Source organism: Netta rufina, assembly GCF_964035555.1.
Source record: "Netta rufina genome assembly, chromosome: 26".
Classification (NCBI taxonomy): Eukaryota; Metazoa; Chordata; class Aves; order Anseriformes; family Anatidae; genus Netta; species Netta rufina.
The window spans coordinates 164,177-186,796 of NC_140150.1; the positions used below are offsets into that span (position 1 = coordinate 164,177).

Below are 22,620 nucleotides of genomic sequence, written 5' to 3' on the forward strand. Positions count from 1 at the left end.
GTGACGGACGCCCCCCGCCACCCCACCGACTCCCCCTCAGCCGGCCGCCGACGGAGAGGACGCAAGGGCGGGAGGCGACGGCGCGCGCTCAAAGCGGGACGGGAGGCGGCGGGAGCGGCGCGCGCCGGGCTGCGCGGGGCGGGGCGGGGCGGGGCGGGGCGAGGCGGGAACGGCGCTGAGGAAGGCGCGAGGCGCTTGTGGCGCTGCATCGCGCGGCGTCGGCGCGTGCTACTGCAGGTCCCAGATCTCGCAGAGCAGCGAAGTCAGCCTGGGGTCCTTTGTCCGCCACGTCACTAGCACCTCCGCGTGGGTGTGGTTGAGGGTGCGCAGTTCCGTGAGGCGCCCGATGAGGCGGGCGAAGTGCTGGGGGTCCTCCGGGTGGTGGATCTTCGAGTACTTGTAGAGGATGCCCAGGAGCGGCTCCTGCAGCTCCTCGACGTGCCGCTTGTTCCTCAGGAGCGGGCGGTCTGCGGAGCACCGGGGCACAGCGCGGTTACTGGCACGCAGCGCGCGGAGGCGCCGCCGCGCCCGAGGGCCCGGCGAGGGGGGGGGGCGGCGGGCGGCGGGACGTGGCTGCGAAGGCCGCCTGAGCTGGTGGCCTCAGTGCTTACCTGAGAAAAACACGGTTGTTGCTACAAGCAGGGCGTATTCGGTCTCAGTAACTTTCAGCTCCCCCATGCTTCTGTAGAAGTAAAACAGTGCGGTAATAAACTCCTCGGTTATACCTTGAAAATGAAATAAAATAATCAGAATGCTATTGCATGAAAGATAGGCACTGCTATTACGCGTATTTGTTCTAACCTAGAATTTCAGGCTGTTCTGTTGCGCAGCATAGTTAGCAGACTTAGTAGCAACAATTCTAATTACTGAAGTAGTAATTAAAAAGTTGTATTGCAGTTCTACCATGGAGCTTCTGCTCTAGCTCGGGACTAGGTACCCGCGAGCGCTGTGTTGGGCCTGGCTGGATCCTGGGAGCTGCAGGCAGCGCAGCGGGGCCTAGGAACGCAGTCTGCAGTGCAACGGATTGCCAGGTATCTTAAGTCAGGCCTCCAGTACCTGTGGTAGTAGTGGACGTTGGACTCTCTTCGTTGTGTGATATTTCAATAGAATAAATGTTTTTATCAAGGTTTTGAACATGACAACACGTCGCATGATCAGGAAGCCTTATATGACCTGGAACATGAGAGATGACAATTCACAGCCAAGCTTAGTATGACTAGATGTTCATCTACATCTGCTTTGTGGATAGACACCTAAAACATGCGGTATTTTTATCAGACCCATGTAGGAATAAAGAATTGGTCTTTTTTGCATCCAGCACTAAGTTCACTTGTTACATTCCTGTTGGTCAAAATCTCGTGTCAAACTTGACACAATAAATCATATGTTGTTAATATAGCTCATGTTATCCATCCACCCCAACATTTGTTGAAACACTCAGAATGTTTGGTTTTTTTTGGAACTAATGGGAGGGAAGCAGAGATACAATTAATTATTATTTTTTATGCTCTGTGGAAAAAAAATGCCTCTAGAAGGTATATATGCATTACTGACACTATTTTACAATACGGCTGTGCTACTGACACTATTTTGCAAGTACTGCTGTGCTTTAATAGGGAATTACTTTAGATTCACTGGATTTAAATGAATGGAAGTTATTTCAAAATGGCCAAACCCCTTTTGGTGTTTGCAGAAAGCTTATTAGTCCAACTTACTTTCACTTGTTGATGATTGGCACTCACTAATTCTTTGGTTATATATCTGGGCTGAACGCAAAAACATTGCCTCAACTGTTGACCCTTTTAGCAGTGCAATCTGATCTTCACTAGCTAAACTTTCAAATCCTGCAAAGAGAGAGACTTGTTAAGAATCTGTGCTGTGTCTGCCATTAAGCCCAAAAGATGGGCTGACACAAATTATTTATTAATTAGTGCACTTACTGAAAAGGAGGAGTCACAGTTAAAGGAGGAGTCACAGTTAAGAAAGGAGGAGTCACAGTTAAGACATTTGTATGAAACGCTAGTGCTCTTGCAATCTTGCTAGTTTGCATGTTAGAAAAAAAAATGCTGTTGTCAGTGTACAGTGTATAGAGGAATCACAGGAAGGTACAAGTAACAATTTGAGGAATAAGCACAGCTTTATAAAAAATCTCTTTTTAACATCTGATCTATGTCATATGCCCTAATGCAATATGTTACATTGCTTAGTGACTGTGGATATTCCCTGTCTGATGATAGTTGATCTTTTTAAAATTATGTTCATCTTTTCATGAATTAGTTATCTGCACATGTAATTCAAGAACAAAGGATCTTCTTTGGTTCTTTTCTTAATCTTGATCAGAGGAGAAATGTAACATAAGAAAACAAACAAGTCATCCATTCTTTCAGCCATGTTCTATAGTAGTGCTATAACTGATACTAAATAAATTCTATCAAATACTTGCTTTACATGTTGATTGAATTTTGTCAATGAGTTTTGCAACTTAAAGAGTAATAAGTTATCATCCCCCGTCAAAGTTATTTTGTCAACTTTACATTGAAATGCAGTGAATTTAATTGCATGTTCTCTTGTTCTTGTATTATTGGAAAATATGAATTGGAGCACCTGGTTTGTCCCTTCTGTTCTGACTTTGCCTTTGAAGGAACATCTATTTTATCTTTGATTCCAATAAATTGCAAACTGAATTGGATTTCAGGCAGTGTGTTAAAACAGTAACTCACTCAAGATAGCATTTTGAAGGCACAGTGCTATCAGAAAAATGGGTCCTATGTCAGGAAGGGAAAAGAAATCTAATAAGCTTTCGAAGAAAATGCTTCTAACTTTTCCTCATAATGAATAAAATCCTGACTGTTACTGTTGGAAGATCAGTCAGTCAGTTAAATGAGAGTTTTCTTAAAGCCTGTATTTTTCTCAGATTCATGCCACCAGTATGGCTTCTAATGCATTTAAAAAATAAAATATAAATAAATAAATAAGTCAGGTGACTGTAACATTTCCCAAAGGAAGAAACTTACCTGGGAGTCTTTTTGTGAAATCCACTAGCACTTGTACGTGGACAACTGCCGTCTCAGAGAGACGGAGAAAACTTTCCTCAGGACTTGCAGTTTCTTGCAGCTGCATGAAAGAGCGTTTATATAGTTGATATAATCAAGATAAATTGCTTAGGAAAATGCTAACTCAGTAATGTGGGCTGATCGTTCTGTGTACGTACAAACTTTTTTGCTTCCTCAAGGGGAATCATATATTTTTGGTGTGCTGCTACAATGTGGTCAAGAAGTTGATGTTCCCCTGGAGTAAGTTCCATCCTCTCTGGAATCTGTTTAAAAAAAATAAATAAATTAAAAATGACAATGAGTTAAGGCAAACATAAATTATTAAAAAATATATATATATTTTAGATGGAAATATATCCCACTTTTCCAGATCTTGTTGTAGATGATACATGCTTACTATTCAGTCTCTCATCTTCGAGTTTTATGTTGCAAACAAAACTGCTCTTTTGTTTGAAATTCTTCCTGAGTCGCTTTGACTTACACTGTACTTCAGTCAGCAAACCTGTGAGGCACAGAATTATGTATCAGTGCATATATTTTCAAACAGATTACAACTTGAAATCATCGCTGTTGTTATGGATAACACGAGGATGTCAGGAGCTGTCACCTGTAAGGAACTATGTATAAAGAACATGACAATGTACTGCTGATTTGGTCAGTTACTGTTTAATATCCACCAAAGGCCTGAGCGTTTGCTGTCTTATGCTCACGTCACAGAGCCATAAGCAAGATAACATGAGAATTTTTCACAAAAATTTTGTGCATTTTTTTAAATGTTTTGTTTTTCTTTCCAAATACGAAAGCACATCTGATATGCTTATGGCTGTCCTGTAGAGGTGCAGGATATTTAGATTCTTTTTATTTTGTAATGTCTTTTAAAAGCAGTTCTCTTAAGTTCAGGAGATACTTCTGAGTACTGCTGGTTTCCGCAGATGATGATGCTACAGGTGCCAGACTCCAAAGTTAAGTTTTCCTACAGCGAAATAAAGCTTAGACCAGTACCACTTAGAATCGTTGAATCGCTGAGGTTGGAAAAAACCTTTAAGATGATCAAGTCCAACAATCTGCCTAACATTTTAAGTCCACTAAAGCATGCCCCTAAGCACCACATCCACATATCTCTTACATACCTCCAGGGATGGTGACCCTGCTACCTCTCTGGGCAGCCTGTTCCAGTGCAGAACCATCCTTTCCATGAAGAAATGCTTCCTGACTTAAATCTAAACCTCCCCTGGAGCAACCTGAGGCCATTGCCTTGTGTTCTATCACTTAGCTCTACTGAGAATAAGGGATTGACTTTGGAAAAGATTTTATTGGTGATGAGTATTAAAACAGCCAGCATACAGGGAGCACTTACATTCCGCTAGCATTCCCACAGCTTTACACTTCTTTAAGCGACATTCCTGACACTTCCTCCGCATGTACATGTCCATTTCACAATGGCCACCGTTCTTACATCGATACACTGCGTTTTTGGTTATGCTGCGTCGAAAGAAGCCTACAGAAAAGAATCAGCTTATGAAGGAAACTAAGGAGTTCTATCTCATCATTTAAATAAAGGTTATTTTCTTTATCATGAAAGCAATACCTTCAATTAACGTGTAACATGACTTGTTCTTTCTGACTAGTATTGATCGCAGTTTTCCTTACCTGAGCAGGACAGCTCCCATATAGCATTAATAACAGTGAATTAATAGCTTACTAATGACTATTAAGAACAATAATTAGTGAATTATAAATAAAGGTCTCTAATAAAAGGTCATGAAAAAATCAGCAACTGCTTAAACAGGCACTATTCCAGTGAATACTTCATTGAAAAATTAGTTGTATGAAATGATTTTATTAAATATATACTGTGAAAATGTTTCTTTCAAAAAATGTTATAACAATGTGAACCTTAAGTAAACATGTTAGATAAAGATGATAAATAGTTAGATAAAGATTCCTTAGATAAATTATAATCCTCCATAGAAGTGTCACCTTAAAAATTAATGAAATTTATTTGTTTAAATGACAGATGTGAAACATTACACTGTGCACTGCAGGGCAAGATACTATTAAATCTATGTGCCTCTTACCTTTACAACCTTCACAAGTAAGTGCGTTGTAGTGATACCCGGAGGCTTTATCACCGCAGACAACACAAAGCTCTTCCTGTCCCTTTAATCTCAAAGAAGAGTGGTTTAGTCTGGCCCTTTTAAGTCCTGGATACCCACTATCATCAAGGTGGGAAGTCATGAAAGGGGGCTTACTTAATTCGCAGTTACTGTACTGCCCATCGTTGTACTGGGAGTCCAGGGTGTATGTGCTGTACTGGGATTGGGACGGCTGTGACTGCAATACTGGAGAAGGAATTTGAACTGTTGAGTATTGGCAGTAAGGTGCAGTCTGAAAATCAGTGTCCTGCAGCTGATAATTGATGTGCTCTGGTAAAACATCTAGATAAAGAAAAAAATGAAAATGAAATAAAAGCCTAGGGAGTATCTTGACATCAGCAACTTTAAAGTTTTAAAATGTTTCACAGATTAAACATTTAAGCACAAATACTAGAGGAACATATTTTCCTAAGGGCAGTCTGACATATTCTTTTAAGAGGTGCTACCTGTAACTACATCTAAGATGTATTCTTTGAATACATCTTATGATGTATTATGATGTATTATGATGTATGTATTCTTTGAATACATCTTAGATGTAAAGAATACATCTAAGATGTATTCTTTAATTGTAAAGATACAATTAAAATGAAGAAATTAATGTAAATTCCCACAAACGTTCCTTTTACTGCACTGTTTTCTCATGATGTTAAAAGTTGGCTTTACTCACCATAATACTGTATGGGCTCAGCAAGACAATACCCATCAGGCACAGTGACAAATGTATTTGCCATGGTCTGCTCCCAGTTTCACTGTTTCATTCACTTTTCCATGTGATGGACTTTTAAGAAAGAGACCTGGAAAAATGCAAACATATGAGAAACATCACATGACAAAGAATTGCTGGGTAGGCTTAGCCACAGAACTAAAAGCAGGAAGCTCCAGGATATGAAACCATTTGCAGATCATAAGAAAATTAGAGGTATGTGTAAAGTCACATAATATTTGCAACGAGGTTGCTTACTGTCTTAATAGTAGGGATTTGGTATAGAACCTGTTCACAAATCTCCAAGGTAAGGTATATTTAGAACTTCTGCTTCCAACTTTACGTGAAACCAACAAAGTGTATTGTCCGCTAGAAGTTGCTTTTCTCTGTCCCGTCATCACTGCAGAAGCCTGAGCTCCTGGTTAGATGCTTTGACATTCACCATGACAAAGTGTACTAAGAGGTCATAGTGGCAGTTGGTGCAGAATAGCAATTTTGCTTTGAATTCAAAACTATCTTGTTTTTCAGTAACTTCTCTTTATAGAAAGGTTCTAAAAATGTGTTTTAAAAAATCTTTTTTTTTTTTTTTTTTTTTTTGAGGGGGGAGGTCTATATAGACACTAGTACAAGCTGTGTTTGAGCTTATATAAGAGTAAAGGCAATCTCTGGTATTACTTTAGCAATCAAGTGATACTGGAGTAGCTGTTAAGGTATTAAATAGGAACTATTTTCCTTGCCCCCTTTTCCCTCTGTATGTGGGGAATGTGTTCAAGCATCAGTGGTTAAAAATATATTGTATCTGCTGCCCACTATGGACTTTTCAAGGCACTTTGCCTATGAACTATTCACAAGCTTTCCATGAGCAGATGGGAAGGACAATAAAGATGAAAAAGGCAAGTAAGTATTTGGAAGTGAGTAGGCAAATCAAATCCTTACATACGCACTAGGGCTCTCTACATCTGCCCCTTGCAGAATTTACAGCAAACTGTGTTTAAAGATCTTCCTTGAAAGACTCACATATTAGATTTTATGCAATACCTATACCTAGCTACAGCTGAGAAAATGAACATCATTTCAGGGAGTCTGAACTGAAGTTGTTTCCTTAAAAACATATGTCCCTTTCCCCAAAACGGGACATATCTTTGGAACTAAACACTTCCCTTTGTGCTGCCAGCAGAAGGTGAAAAGATACAGTGAGGATGGAATGCTTTTTTTTTTTTTTTTTTTGTTATCTCTGCTAGTAAATATTTGTTTGAAAGAGAAATGACTCACTGAATCATGAGGTCCTTATCAGTCAGATCCATTTGGCCTGGGCAAAGTCTGCATTTTTCTTCAGAAATGTGTGGAGAGATGTGTTTCTGGATTCCAGTGGTTCCTTTAAATAAAAGTAATAAAAGAATAGAAGCTACAGTAAAATGACACTGATCCAGTCTAACACAAATGTCACATGGGGAGTATGAAGGACATATTACCAAATGCAAGTTGTTCAGTTAAGTACCCTAAATCTTGCAATCGAACTTTCGTTAGGCAAGGTTTCCTCAATTTAGGAGATTGACTGATAATGGATTTGAGGAGTTAGCCCTTCTTACTGATTTTAATGACTAATAGTAGCAGCTGCAACCACAGAATTCCCAGTTTAGAATGAAATTTTGTAAATTGAAACTTAAACTAAGAGAATGTTATAGCAGTATTAATATTAAATCCAGTGGTTATTTGAGGAATGCTACACCACCTTGAAATGAGATGCAATGATCATAGTACCTATGTGTATAAATGTTAACTGTTCCATTTTCTGACATTTGAGAATTTAGTGTTAACAAGCTTGTTCCTCTGATATAAAATTGCATGGATCCTTTTAAAACAAAAGGTATAGAAAGCAAGATAGGACAGGAAAGCTTTGGTGATTTGTAGGATTGGCTGTCAAAATCACGTTACACTTTCTGCCTTACTGAATTATTCTCTCCTTTATATTTGAGTCAGTCAGCAGTATGGAAGCCTCCTCCAAACTTCAGACATTGCTTAACTGTTGTGATTTTTATGTACTGATCTCTCAGAAGTTCAGTAGCCATCCCTAATCCCTAACACCTCACTAGAAATGAACCATGACCTCAAGGACACTTTTTCAGCCCACATATGCGTTCAGTAACCCTTTGCCATGCAAGCAAGTAAATTCTCCATGCGCACACAGATGAGCTATGCACTGTGAAGTTGTGGAATGCTCGGCAGGATGTAGTATACGTGCCCAGTTGTAATTTTCAAAACATAAAACTTGGACAAAATTGAAATCATATTAGGGGAAGAGCCTTGGGTGTTCTGTCAATTACAGTCATGCCATTCCCAAACCAAAATATCTTATGTTTGTTTTTGTCTTTTATATTTACTCAAAATATAGCCATACTTTTTGTGTATGTGTGCTTTAAAAAGGGAAAGAAAAAAAAATACGTCCCCAGGTATGATACAGAAAGGTCTTTAGCTTAAAATTTTGTGGAAAGGTGGCAATAACTGAAAACAAAAGAAGCTGCATTTTTAATAACTTGTTTCATAGAATCACAAGTAGTAATACAGTTCTGAGTCCTCTATCAGACATACCGACTTGAAAATAAATTTCATCTGCATAAACACGTGCTGTGCCCTGCTTTTCCTTCTTCACAATTACTTCCGAGTTGCTATATTTTAATTTGTGAAATCCAGATCATTTGAGGATTACTTTTTAATTATTATCATTTTAAAAGCCTTTACAAGCTGAGAGATTCTTTTTCCTTCTTCTGAAGACATAACCTAGAGTATAAGTTGCTGAAGTATTTTTGAAAATGTTGCACTTTTACGGGTTTAGTTCTGACACTGATCAGTCTTCTCAACTGATAGTGTTCAATATAAACTGTAATGTGAATTGATTCAAAGGGTTAGTTATCCATCTAATATAGAAATTCCTCAAGATTGTTAATAGTCCTAACTGAAAGACTTTTCAGTTAGGCTTCTTTATGGAAGCCATTAAAGAAAAAAAAAAAAAAAAAAAAAAAAAGAGTAAATTGATTAAAGTAGAACAGAATTTCAAAACAATTACTGTTTATTACTATTTATGGGGGAAAAAAATGACTTTTATACTTTTTTTTCTGTAAAATACCATTACAAAGTAACTTTATCAACCTCTATTATCAAATTTATTAGGATGCAAAACATACTGCTTTTATAAGAGGCTCTGAGGAGCTCTTTAAGAGGTATGTATTGACAGTACTTTAACTGCTATCATAAATATTTTGACAGTTGAGTCATAGGGAAATTTCTTGTTTGCAGGGAATTTTAGGAACTCAAGCTGAAGGTCTACAATATTTATTTAACATGCTGTGTGGCATGTTAATGAACACGTAGTGTAACTAGGCAGTACATTTCAATCTCTGTTGTAATCACAGTACTTTTTTGCTTCTGGAAAGCATCGCTTAATTTTCTATTTTTATTTTTTAATTTGTGAAATTTAAACATAAAACTGAAAAAAAAAATGGGCACAATCAATGGCTACCATGTGCAATGCCAGGTGATAGATTCAATTTCACTCAAGCAATTCACTGATAACATCTGTAATTAAAGAGTGGTTTTGCAGGGAAAGTTCTAGGATCACTTGATTGATGCCATATGCAGCTAATACACATTATTAAAATTTCATCTGTTTCTCCCAGATTTAAAGTGCTACGATGCTCCCAAAAGCTTCTGTCTGAAGAAAATCCATTTTTCTTTCCATTAAATATGTTCCTTTCTTGTCATGAAATAACCTTCTGGATACGTTCTGTAATAGATATGGTTTATTTCACTAATTGACTATGTTTCAATGTTCTTGATTTTTTTTTTTTTAAATTATTACCTCATGAATATTTGTTGCAAAGGTGTATTTTGTATACATAAATATTGTAAAGTAAGAGATGAGAGATTTTTGAAACCTATTGCTTTGCTAGTACTTTGGAGAAGGGAAACGACTGAATTAAAAAGTTATTGCATTCTGTATGTTAAATGAATTACTGCTGGAACAAGTTCTTGACAGCTAGGATACTTAATTTAAAAGTGCATGTTTTATAAATTAATTTAGTCAGTATTTTAAAAAGAAAATCAAAAATCTACAATGCCTGAAATATTTTTACCTGGCAAATTGATTCATGGCTATAGCAATAGTTTATAATCCCAGAGCATCATGAGAAGTAAATTAAATACTTACGGTAGTTCAAGAGCAAGTCCGTGTGGCTGTAGCAATGATCCTAGCTCTGAGTCCAGCTGGAGCAAACTGGGCCTTTTCCCTATTTATCAGTTTCTGTGCATACACTGGCTCCAGACGCTCTGCAGAGCAATGCTGCAGCTCTGAGACACGAACTTCCCACACAGCCTTTCCTGGGGTCGAAGCAAGGGCAGCTGCAAGACCACATAAATCAAATAATAACTGGGTCATCAGGGACAGGGGCCATGGGGACCTTCACGTCACTGTTTCCCAGGGTTCTCCCTGTCTGATTACAAAGTATTTTGCTTTCTTGGTAGAATTTAAAATTCTCCCATTTTGATTGCCTAACGTTGACATGCCCGAGTGTTAATGGATGATGTTCATTGCTTTGGCAGGGAAAATATTGCAATAACATTATTTTGATATATCTACATGACATAGTAATTGAGTTAGGAAACAGTTGATTAAGTCAGTTCTTTGAAACACAAAACACTCACCTTGTTCTACGTTTTCTAATTCTGACATACCTGTGCGGATGGATTCCTACATGACTCTATAACAGGCAATGACTTGTTAGCAAATGTTGTGGCCACTAATTTTGCAAAACTTAGTTCTTAAAAAAAAAATAATAGAAGTATTTCCATTATGAATAATTTCTCATCATTTAATCATTACGATTTGGGGTTGGGGTTTTCATTACGTCCTAGATGTAAGATATGGTCTTTTGGTTAGGGCATGCCCTTTTTTATCACACTGTCATTAAACTTGCTGCCTAACATGATGCACAGCAAGTTGCAAATGTTTAGCTAATAAGACCAGGAGGAGGTCACCTTTCTTCTGTATAGGAGCAATTCTCAATTAACCCCAGAAAAAATGTTTTTGTTGTATACTTCACAATTTACATGGCAAAGGGAAAAAATCAAGTCCTGTTGGTTTTCTTACTGCAGTCACTTACGATAGCCTTCTGGAGACAACAGGTTTTTATAGATCTGTGGCATAACACACAGCAAACTGGCATTACCTTTCAAAAGGGAGCCGTGTTCATACTCCATAGGCTCCCAAAAAGTGCATGTTACTTGTTTCTGTGTATTCTGGCACCATTTGGGAATCTGTGACTGAGTCTTTGGAGGTGGAATTGTTGAACGTGGCTTGCAAGAACAAAAAAGATTAACTCACAAATGCTATATTGATCATCTTACAGTTTGGGGTTTTTTTTGAGCTTTCAGAAGCTTTGTACTGATCACGTGTGGTAATGGGCTTGGAACACATAGATTATGAAGTAGGGACAAAGATAACAATCTTGCAAATGTAATTTGTCAGCATTTATCTTCCCAGTAAAAGCAAACTTACTCAGCAGCTAAGATGTCAAAAACAACAACAATAACAAACAAACCCACCTTTAATAGTAAAAATGAAGAGCTTACAGTTGTTAAAATGGATATATTTCATAGCATTTCTTTCACAAATGCCATTGGCTTTTTCATCCATCTTTTCAGCCTTCCCAGTGAAAGCTGAAAAACAAGGAAGCTTTTATCAAATGTTATCTTTAGCTTTTCCGTACTACTGACTTTTAAAGTTTTTTGTTTGCTCGCTTGTTTTTATTTTGTGATAGAAGATAGTTTACTTGTAAGCTATTGAAATACACCAGTGGGATGTGGGTATTTAAAACCTAATGACTTCAAGAGACTTAAGTCTGGAAAACAGGTTTTTAGAAGATATCTAATCCTGATTCTTCTCAGTGCTATAAAATCTAGTGGATTGGGAGTAAATTAAGTTGCTAAAATATGTATACAAGAACCTAAAACTTAGGTGGAGTAGAAATTAACTAGAGTGCCACATTAAGTAATAGCACATAGCCATTTACTTCAACCCACATGCCATCTTTGTAACTGTGGTAATAAAACTATTTTGCACAGTCATACAGTGATTCAGACCAGAGAACTAGTCCATATTAAGTACATATATTTTAAATTATTTTAACAGATCAGTTCTATTTAAAGCTTGTAATGACCATAAAAATGGAAGACCTGAGAGTCCACTTGACCACATAAAGAACTGCTGCAAAGAAGAGAAAAATGAATGTTTTTTTTTCCATGCTTTTAAAGAATACAGCAAGAAATAAAAAGTATAAAAAGTATAAGCAGTATAAGTTGCCTGTACAATCTTAATCACTGGAGACTTTAAAAAATCAAGTTGGGCTACATCACAAATTAAGAATTGTTCTCTCAGAGTTACTTTGATCTGTAAAGAGGAGAAAGCACTTTTGATATGTCTTCTAAGTCTCTGATCAGTAATGTGCCTAATGCCTTTTAAATAGGATACTTCAAACATGCTTTACTAGAGATGAGTAAAAAAATGTAACTTACAGATACAGACTGAAAATATTATCTGAACAAGCTCCTATCCTAAGTGGAAATCCAGAAGTGCCACTGAGGTGGAGTAAAAGGTGCACACATCATCAGTCTGGCCTGAGACCTTACGTTGCACTGCTCTTGGTGTCTCATTTCCTTCACTAGTATAAGCTGTGAATTTATGCATAGCCTAATCTACACAGAATGTCTGCCTTAATGCAGTCAGGTCTAAGATTTTTTTGAGTGCTGAAACTGCAGATCCAAAGAAATCTTGCTTGCATCAGTGCCTGTTGAGAGATTTCATTTTCAGGACATGCAGAATTCTGTATTCATCAGGACTAGAGATTCTCAATCCCTGTAACTTGCTCAGTGTTTGAATAGTTAAAGGAAATTGTATCTACTCCAGCTGGGTCTTCTCTACATAACTGACCAATTCAGCTTGATCTGGTATTGGATTGTTTACGTAACTTCAGTAATTAACCACTATCAACCTCATTAATGAAACATAAACCGCCTCTTCTGCTCATTTATTAAGCATTTGTCAAACAAAACTTAAACAAAGGGCAAAATCTCAACAAAATAACAGTCCTTCAAAAGCTACTGGGACTCTGACTACAAGTCATTATGGTCACTTTGTTGCTGTTTTTCAGTAAAAATTAAACAGAAGTGATGGCATTGTCTATTGCTTTTGGCTAACTTCTCACAAAAACATCTGAAGTCTGTCACACGAGGGCAATGATGCCTGGACAACTATTTTGGCCATTTCAGTGCAAAACACTGATGTTCCAGTTCGTTACTGTAAATCATTAACTGATGAAAGCAAGAGTCAAATACTAAACAACTGAGATACTTTGGAAAACTAATTGCTAATTACAGTATTTGTTGTTATATGTGAGTTAAAGGTTATGTTGAAATGTAGATTATTTTCATTATAGGATTAAGTCTCACCTGCTTGTAAATTGTTCTGAATGATATCAAGAAGAATATGAACAAAAAGCTTATGTACTAAAATGCTCAAACTCAAGCTTTACTTGAATTTACAGAAGTTTGAGTTTACTTTACAAATAAAATCATTTAGAGGTAAAAAATACACTGGCAGACTAATACCAATAATGGTATTAGTGTTCTAAGAGCTACTTTCATTTAGAATTTATTGAAAAATTAATGAAAAACCTGCAAGCTTTCTGTTTGCCCTCTGTTCTGGATTATTTATTAATATTTGAAATGTGCAGTGGTTCTGGCACTGTTACAGTTTTCTGCATGGCATGAATGAACCTCAGTCCTGGCTGTAAAACAGTGCAAAGCCTCACGATTAACCTTTTTTGGATGTCAGTGTTATCTTACCCTTCTGGCTCTCAACAGAGGGAAAGATTTAATTTGAATAGGATATGTATCTGTTGTATGTGGTAGTTCTGATTGTGGGATCACACATTTCAAGATAAAATCAGGTCCAGAAGCTACAGTAGTAAGAATTTGTCCTTTTTTGTATTCAGCACATTCACGAATATTTTGTATGCAAAACTTTAGTGCAACAGTATTCAGTAAGGCACGATGTGAAATAAAATAAATATAACAACCAAAAGTCAATTACAGTGTCCTGCAATGATCTCAGAATTTATAGTTCAAAGAGAACACTTGCAAATTTAACTTCACACACTGAGATTCTTAAGTCATTGCAAATCTTTGTAGGTCAGCAAAGAGAAGCCAAGTCCTGGACCTGATTTGCATAAAGGACAGTATCTTGCCACTCAGCATTACAACATAATTATTGTGGAATCCATTAGTCAGCGGAGGAGTCTTGCGTCTGAGAGAGTAAAATAGGTGGTTATATCAGTTTATCGATGATATTATTTTCCCTTTCTTCCAAGCTGCATTCCATCTGATGGACATTTGTTTTAATAGTAAAAAGAATATTAGACTCATAAACATAAATACTGTGGTGCAATAGGTGACTCTTCAGATTTATCAAAGCAGGAAAATAAAGATGAACTACGAGACCGAGCTTCGTAGTAATATCTCGCCACAGAATGTCCGCTTTACGCAACAGTAATCCACCTTGAAGTATAAGCTAGGAAGTACAAAAAGAGGATTAACTTGGCCTCCTGGTCTATGAGTCGCTGTCCTACAGATTTTGTTGAGAGCAATACTGGTGAAGCTGTGACAGTAGATGATGATTAATATGTTAAAAAAAGCAAAAGCAAACAAACAAAAAAGTTTAAAAGCAAACAATGAAAGTGTTGGAGTGTGTGAGACAAGTCTGCTTTGCTTTTTAAGCAAGCTGTAACTGCTGAATTATGTGACAGTTAGACACCAAATTTGTCAAAGAAGGACATGAGGAATATCACTTTTAGCTTTGGAAAAGCCAGTCTCTGCTGCATTACTACGTGACTTGTGCTTTCAGAGACTTGGCCAACATTTGTTGAACCGTGCTGGTCACAGTCATGACTAACATGATTTTACCCCAAACTCAAGAATTCTCCTAAAAAAAAAAATTTATTTTATTTATATATTTCCAGCATTTAGATGCCCCTGAATCTCTGTCACAGATGTTGCCTTTTCCTACTGGTCACTTCCTCTGTGCATTTTTATCTATCTATCATTTACTCCATTGCCAGCTTCTGGGTAACTTAAGGGCATTACCTAGTGCAAATTGTTTTAACATCCTCAGGACCAATGCCTGAACTCACCCCAGATTTAGACATTATGTTGTGTTGAGGATTCTGTGCTGTCTAATATCAGTCCCTTTAATCACTCTTTCTGTGCTTCTTGTCTGTCTAGAGTCTTTCCCTTTTTGATTCTCCTACTGTGAGCAGGAGTCTCCTAATGAACTATACTCAGAAATGTTATCTATTTTATCACAGAAATACTAGTTATGATTTTTCCAAGATGGCCTAGAAATGTTTTTGGTTATGTAGCAGCTTTGCTGTTTTGGAGGGTTTTAGTATCTCCTATCTAGCATATACTTTTCCTGCTAGAACAAATCCATGTTCTGTTTGACAAAATACAGCCATGTGGTTAAGAGTTATTAAAAGCATTAAAGCATTAACCTCTAGTAACCTCATTTTTCACTTTGTACACATACATAAGTGTTTAATCGAATTAAAGTTAAACACTAAAATGTTTGAGAGGCCAAATTTATACATTCTCTTCAGTTTATACAGAACTGATGTGATAAGCCAAAGAAATTAAAAGACACCACTACTCTGAAAATGCTCATCTGTTGATTTGTTTAAGCGCTGTTGCTACATACTAGAAGTTCTGGTGACAAGCATTCCCAGCATTTAAATCAAGGAGCTTTGTCCTACTGAGATCTGATCTGCGTCCTGGCGCCACACTAGCTCATTCTACCGTCCTTTGGAAGCTGAACAAATGATTCTGTGTTAAAAGATTTGCTGAAGAGGGAATGAACCGCATCCTTGAGTGAGAACACATGACTACATGCTCTGTGGTGGTGGTGTAGTAGACTCCATCTTCTTCCCATTCTTCAATTTTATTCCAAGCAGCCAGAATCCCACAGAGGGACTGCACCAATCCTGAAGCGTAAGTCTGATGCATCAGTGCTGACGCTTTCATCTCCTGTGCTTGTCTCCACTCTGCACGAAAGGCCAGGATGTTATCTCTGAAGCCAAGGAAAACTGAGTTTTTAAATCATAAGAGAGTGCCCAAAGGCAAGTAGAAATGCAAGTAACAGAAGAGGCCAAAAGCAGATATTGAGACACACAATATAGGTGCAGCTTCTGCTGAGGTGCAACAACCATTCATGCAGCATAAGACAGGTTTCTTTAGCTGATTTCCTAGTAGATGTGAATTGGAATCTCTAGTGCTACATTTCTGAACAGTGTGCTGAGGGCCTGCCTCCTGTAAAACAGAATTAGAACCTTAGAGATTGCATATTTGGTGCCATGTTGAATATGTTGAAAGGCAGGGAAGATACTCAACTGGTACATCTATATCATTCCATGTAAGTGTAACAGCTATTCCTGTGTGGCTGCACATAGGCACTGAGAGAGTTGATGTACTGGCAGAAGCTTTAAAGGCAGCCATGAAGCTGGAACAGGCAGAGCAAAGCAACAGCAGGTGCTGAGCTGCATGGGTGGGGTCACTTGAGGATGTAATTGCAGGGACAGTGGAACCAGCAATGAGCACTGACTACAGCTTAGGGATGTCATGTCCATCTTAGGCCAGATGCAGCTTTTGCCCATTGGTTCCATAACCAGAATTATAATGAAAATAGTTTAAGTTTTCCAAATGTTCACAAATCACCCATTGTGAAAAAGAAACTCTGATACCAACTAAACTTTTAACTAGTCCTTAATAGGAAGAAAAACTGGAAGTCCTAGAAGGGAAAGCACACTATAAAGCATGGTCTGGACATTTACTTCTGCAGTAATTACTATAAAGCAGCATTACATCACCCAAATTTACAAAATACATCTCTTGTACATTATTAATTAATCAGTCTGATAAAGTAGTCCCAACACATCTGCTTACTCTATTCTATTCTGAATTGTATGAGTACTATGAAATTGTTGTTTATACACAATTATCTTATTCAGCACTTCTTCACTCCGCTTGATTATCTCTGGGATCATACTGATACTTTTATTTGCTGAAGCATCGTAAACACTTCTCTTGGGTCTGTCTCAAAGAGGATGTACACTTGAAAGATGACTCAAGGTAGCAGGAGTCCCGCTAGAACATTATTGTTGGAAACACTGACAATGAAGTTGGTAATATTAAACAAGTTAATTAAAAAAAAAAAAGCTGCACAAGGTTACGTTTTGCATCAAGGACATCACAGATCGCTAACAGTAGTTTTAGTTAGCAAATAAATAACCGAGAACCGAGTCAGCATTTCAAAGCTTGTTATTTTAACTCGAGTAGAGGATGTTTACTGTTAAAAGGGACAAACACGAGTCTTAGATAAGGAGACAGCTCGGCAGACCTCAGCTCGGAATTTATCACACAGCGCTGAAGGGAGCGCTGGGGCAGATAACCGGGGCCGCCCTCGGGTCAGGGCCGGGCGCCCTGCTGCAGAGCTGCTCCGTTTCACACAAGGCCCCGGCCCGACGTTTCCCACCCGGGCTCCCCCGCCGCCGGAACGCAGCGTCGCGAGCCTCGGCTCACCGCGGCCGAGGGCCCGAGCCCGCCCGCAGCGCTCCGCCACGGGGCTCCGCACGCTGAGCCGCTGCGAGGCCTCGGCCGCTCCCGACGCGGCTCCCGCTGCGCCCGGCCCCGCTCCCCGCTCCCCGCTCCCGCTCCCCCCCCCCGCTCTCTGCTCCCACCCCCCACAAGGCCCGGCCGCCTGCGAGCCGCGCGCCGCTCCCCCCCCCGCCGCTTCCCCGAGCGCCGCTCTCAGCGGCCGCCAGGCGGCGACACCGGGTGGGGCGGGGCGGGGCCGCGCCTGCGCCTCGGCGGCGCGGGGCGGGCCCGGAAGTGGCGGCGGCGGCGGCGGCGGCGGCGGCGGCGGCGGCGGCGGGGCCCGCGGGCGGCGCGCGGCGGCCTGGCTCGCGCGTGGCCGCTGCCGGCGGCGGGCATGGGGCCGCCGTCGCGGGGCTGAGGGGAGGGGCGCGGCTGGCGGCGGCGCGCACCATGAGCTGCAGCATCGAGAAGATCCTGACGGACGCCAGGACGCTGCTGGAGCGGCTGAAGGAGCACGACACCGCGGCCGAGTCGCTGATCGAGCAGTCGGCCGTGCTGCACCAGCGCGTGGCCGCCATGAGGGAGGCGGGCGCGGCGCCGGCCGAGAAGGTGAGCGCGGCCGGCGGGACGGCGGGGCCCGCGGCGACTCGGCCGGGCCGGGGCGCTCCGGCGGAGCGGGCGGACGCGGCCCGGTTGCGGCCACACGCGCTCCTGTCCCAGGAGAACACGCAGATCCGCGACCTGCGCCGGGAGAACCGCGGTGAGCCTGCCCGCCGCGACGGGGGGCGGGGGGGGGGGGGAGCCGCGGGGCGGCGGGCGGGGGGCCCGGGGGGCGGGCGGGCGGGGGGGCCCCGGGAGCGCGGCGCCGGGGGAGGGGGAGGGGGAGGGGGAGAGGGGGGCGCTGGGGACCCCGGGCGTCGGCCGGCTGAGCCGTGTGAGTCGCCGCCAGCTCGTGGCAACGCCGCGCCGTGTTCTGTGTTTCGCAGCGCTGTGGATCTCGCTGGAGGAGCACCAGGACGCGCTAGAGCTCATCATGAGCAAGTACAGAAAGCAGATGTTACAGATAATGCAAGGCAGAAAAGGCGAAGATGCAGAACCGGTCTTGAAAGTTCATCAGGCGAATTCTGTGGTAAGGTGGGGATGGAAGAGGGCAAGAGGAATTTGTTCGATTTTTCTTGCTTGCTTTCAGGAAACCACCTTCTCCTTGCGTGGAATGTCTCTGCTCCGAAATACATTTTCTGAAACTCTCGTCTCTTTGGTATTTTCTTCTCTATTCTTTTCACAGCATAAAAGTTGTGACATGTCACAAAGGACACTGAAAAGCGTAAGCCTTTTGTGGCCCGCTCAGAAGCTCGTTGTCTGCACACTTGATGGCGCATTCCGTGCATTAAGCCGTAACGGCTTTGTTGTCACTTTAGAGAAGCTCATGCATCAGAGTTGTTCTTGTTATTGTTCAGTAGTTGTAACGAAGGAAGAAGAACCTCCAAAATCTGTTAGCTGCCACATGTTTAGGTCTTAAGAAATCATCACTTCCACTTGCTTTTTACTCAGTGCAAGTGTACCTTTGTCCATGTCTTGACTTCAGCGGTGCAAGTTGTGGCTACTGATAACTGCGGGTTGGTGTACATTTAGGTGCCAAATAATAATACAGTACGTTAGATATCTGATTAAAGCTTATTAATTTAGGGATTTGTTAAATGCATGTTTACGTGGTTAGAGAATAAGCAAGCTAAGATTTCTTTCTTTTTTTTTTTTTTAATTGCAGTAGGATTCAGTTAAATTCTTTGTAGTGATATCTGGCAATTAATTTCTTCTCTGTTTTGTGTTGCTTAGGTCTTCTGAAGTTAAGTAGTATAGTAGGTCTTGTTTCCATTGCTTGGTTAGGTACACCAATTGCTCTGTCCATCAAGACTTACTATTTGAGCAAAGCTTCTATCACTGTTCTTAGGCACTGCTTTTGCATCATTGTAGTGCCACAGTGATACCAAGATGAAAAGACTGGAGTAATCTCTTACACTACGATGGAATATCCCAAGATTGTTTCAACATCTAAGCAAAATCTTCACTTCTTGTGAATTAAAATATCAGATATTTTTGTGTTTACATATTTGAGTTCCTCTTTACATGTGATATGTTGAAATTGAATGTCCCTTGGATAGGAACTAATACCGTATTACACACTGGAATTTTTCTGTGTTCATTAATGTGCATTTCTGACCTTGAACAAAATGCATCTTCCAAAGGATTAGAACTATTTCCAGACTGATTCTGTTAAAAACCATCCCAGTAGACTCTGGTCTTTTGCTTGGCTTCCTTTTTTTTTAATTCCTTCTAAGATGAGACTGTTTACTTCGTTTTTTAATTTAGTCTTGAAGTCTTACTTGCTTTTATATTAGATGTTCTTAAAAATTCAGTCAGGCTTTCCTAATGCAACAATGTGAAACTTGCTGCACACTAATTCTATTCACCTGAATCTGTTGTCTCTGTCCTTCTCACACTTCAGACTTCCATGTTGACACGTAAGGGTGCCTTCTGTCTTGCTGACTGATGTTACTCTATGCACAGCTTTCATTGATGACTGATAGTAGTGGACGATGCGGTACATGTCTTGAAATGTTGTATAGGTTAGAAAGGATTGCAGGTTCCTGGAAGGAAAGAATTAAAATTGAAAATAGTCCAAAACAAAGAACTAGCTTACTTGCAGGGAATAAATTGCTACTGCTTTTGCCTGAAGGTATTGAATGTATTATTTTTCATGTCTTTCAGGAAATTGAAAGTCAGATAGATAGAATATGTGAGATGGGAGAAGTGATGAGAAAAGCTATACAAGTCGATGATGATCAGTTCTTTAAAGTTCGGGAGAAGCTGGCTCAGCTGGAGGTAAGAACCAATATAATTGCTAAGGGATATATCAAAGTTTTGGAGCCTCTAGATTTGCTGTGGTGTTTCTTTTTATGTTATAAATCCTTGACACAATCAAATTGGGACAAGGGTGGGTGGGGTTGGGAAATAAGGAATGGGTTCTGTTTATTTTCAATTCTTGATGTTTCAAGTATCTTAAAGAGAGAAGTTAAAGATATGCTTCAAATGATGTGGTTTCCCTCTTGCCAGCACCGCATTAGCGCGTGTGTTACAAAATGAGTTTTATTCAGTGGTGGTGGAGTGGGGCTACTTAAAGATTATAGACCTTTAATTGTGAATTAGCTCATTTCTATTTCAGCAAAAATATTGATTTTGCAGCTTGAAAACAAAGAGCTGCGTGAACTATTGTCAATCAGCAAAGAATCTTTTGAGGTGGGGAGAGAAGATCTGCCTGACACTGAAGCTTAGGTTACAAAATAATGTTACCTCCAAATCTTGACTTCAGAGACTACTATGAAACCACCAACACGGAAGGATGGTTTGTAATTTGTTCTTTCAGGTGTTTCCTTTTGTGATTGTTTTATCTTTCAAAGTGTGTGGCCTGTTTTCCCTGCATTTGTCTCAAATTGCATACTCTTGATGGCAGAAGCTTGCACTGCTGCTCTGTCTTATTAATTGCAACAATGAAGTATTCATGGTGTGTACTCCCTTGTGATAGTTTATTTCTTCTCATGAGTGTTATTTTTGATGAGCTTTAGTTAATAATTCCAGTGGTGCAGATGGAACATAAATCTACTTTGTCAGTAGCTAGAGAACATAACGCAGATTATGGTGGTTTTATTTGATAGAAGGAATAAGAAATTCTTTGCAAACTACATCGTAAATAGTAGGTACGCATTTTGCTTTGCCTGCACAAAGCAGGCACACAGCTTTTGCTTTGCTTTGAAGAGCTAACACTCAGTATTTGGCCGGATTAACATTCTTGAACAACTGCTTAGAGGCAGATTGAGAGAATAACAGATAGTCAATTGAGCACTTTAATTAGTAACTCATATAAGGAGTATACTTTGCCTTGATTTAGAGGGGAAGACTGGAGTTAATGACCCTTCCTCACACCTCTGCATTTTTGAAGGATGTTGCATGTGACACTTTTTTGTGGGTAGACCTGTTCTGTCCTTAGTTGTGCTCCAAGGTATGTGAATACTGGCTAGCTCTGATCCAAAGGCAGTGCAGTCGAGCCAGTCTAGTACACACAGCAGAGAACACATCATTTTCACATCAAAGCTGTTTGGCCTTACACCACTTTGGACTTCAGGAAGAGCGAACTGTGGCCTGCCTCAAATAGAATAAACCAAAAGCAACCACACAGACAGATTTTAATGTTATATCGCAGGTAAGTCTAGTGACAGATGTGTTATGTATTTATTGCAAAAATGCTATACTGGTTGAAATTAGAGTTGCAGTGTTGCAGGACTTTTTCAATATTGTGATATTTTTAAAGGCATTTTAATATAAATATTTTTGTTCTATTGGTGATCAAAAGAATCCTTCAAGAACAGTAAACATCTTATTTCCAATATTAAAGTTTTATGCCACTTTTTTTTTTTCCAAATGAAAACTTCGATAGATGCAGAAGGTGGTTTTTTGTTTTTTATTTTTTTTTATTATTTTATTTATTTTTTTTTTAATAAGAGGCATTTCCTTGCGGTCCTTTGGAATATCCAGAAAAATTGTTCAGAAGATACAAGGGATTCTTGTACAGGAGTGTTCTTGTGTACAGTTCTTTGTTATTAGAAATTATTTAAGAGGGAATAAAAGTAACTGTGGGCAGTGTTTTCTGAAGTGTATTCTGTTCTGTGAGTCCTGGCAATATTTCTGTCTCTTCTGCCTCTACTGAAATCTTTTGCATCCCCATTCTCATTTTACCTTGATGCTCAAAAGAAATACTACAAAGACCAAAAATACTGCATTTGATCTTTTTTAAATTAATGTAATCTGAAGTGTGTGACAGTGCTTTTTTACCTTAGATACACTCGTGTGGTTTAAAGTTCTTTTCATAGGCTCATTGTCATGCAGCCTGAAGAATTGGAAACTAAACAGCCGTTGCTCTGACTAACGAGGTCATTGCTAACTAGCAGTAGCTGCGTTA

At 39.9% G+C, this 22,620-nt stretch overlaps 2 protein-coding genes across 3 annotated transcripts; one reads left to right on the top strand and one right to left on the bottom strand.

Moving 5' to 3' along the window:
- Positions 1–228: 228 nt before the first annotated feature.
- LOC311218832 (bile acid receptor-like) lies at positions 229–5,949 on the bottom strand (the record flags this gene model as incomplete). Its single annotated transcript, XM_084301703.1, has 10 exons — positions 5,880–5,949; positions 5,132–5,491; positions 4,411–4,551; positions 3,416–3,555; positions 3,212–3,316; positions 3,015–3,114; positions 1,716–1,844; positions 1,057–1,173; positions 612–725; positions 229–467 (listed from the first exon to the last, which is right to left on the bottom strand). The coding sequence occupies exons 1-10, from the start codon at positions 5,941–5,943 to the stop codon at positions 229–231; spliced, it is 1,509 nt and encodes a 502-aa protein (XP_084157829.1). The 5' UTR covers positions 5,944–5,949.
- Positions 5,950–17,949: 12,000 nt separating this feature from the next.
- SIKE1 (suppressor of IKBKE 1) lies at positions 17,950–22,307 on the top strand. Of its 2 annotated transcripts, none has more exons than XM_084302054.1 (4): positions 17,950–18,369; positions 18,596–18,738; positions 20,376–20,489; positions 20,830–22,307. In XM_084302054.1, exons 1-4 carry the CDS (start codon positions 18,060–18,062, stop codon positions 20,839–20,841), a joined length of 579 nt encoding a protein of 192 aa, XP_084158180.1. In that variant the 5' UTR covers positions 17,950–18,059; the 3' UTR covers positions 20,842–22,307. The 2 variants fall into 2 exon arrangements, with proteins under 2 accessions (XP_084158180.1, XP_084158179.1); XM_084302053.1 differs by having other exon boundaries at positions 20,850–22,307.
- Positions 22,308–22,620: the final 313 nt, after the last annotated feature.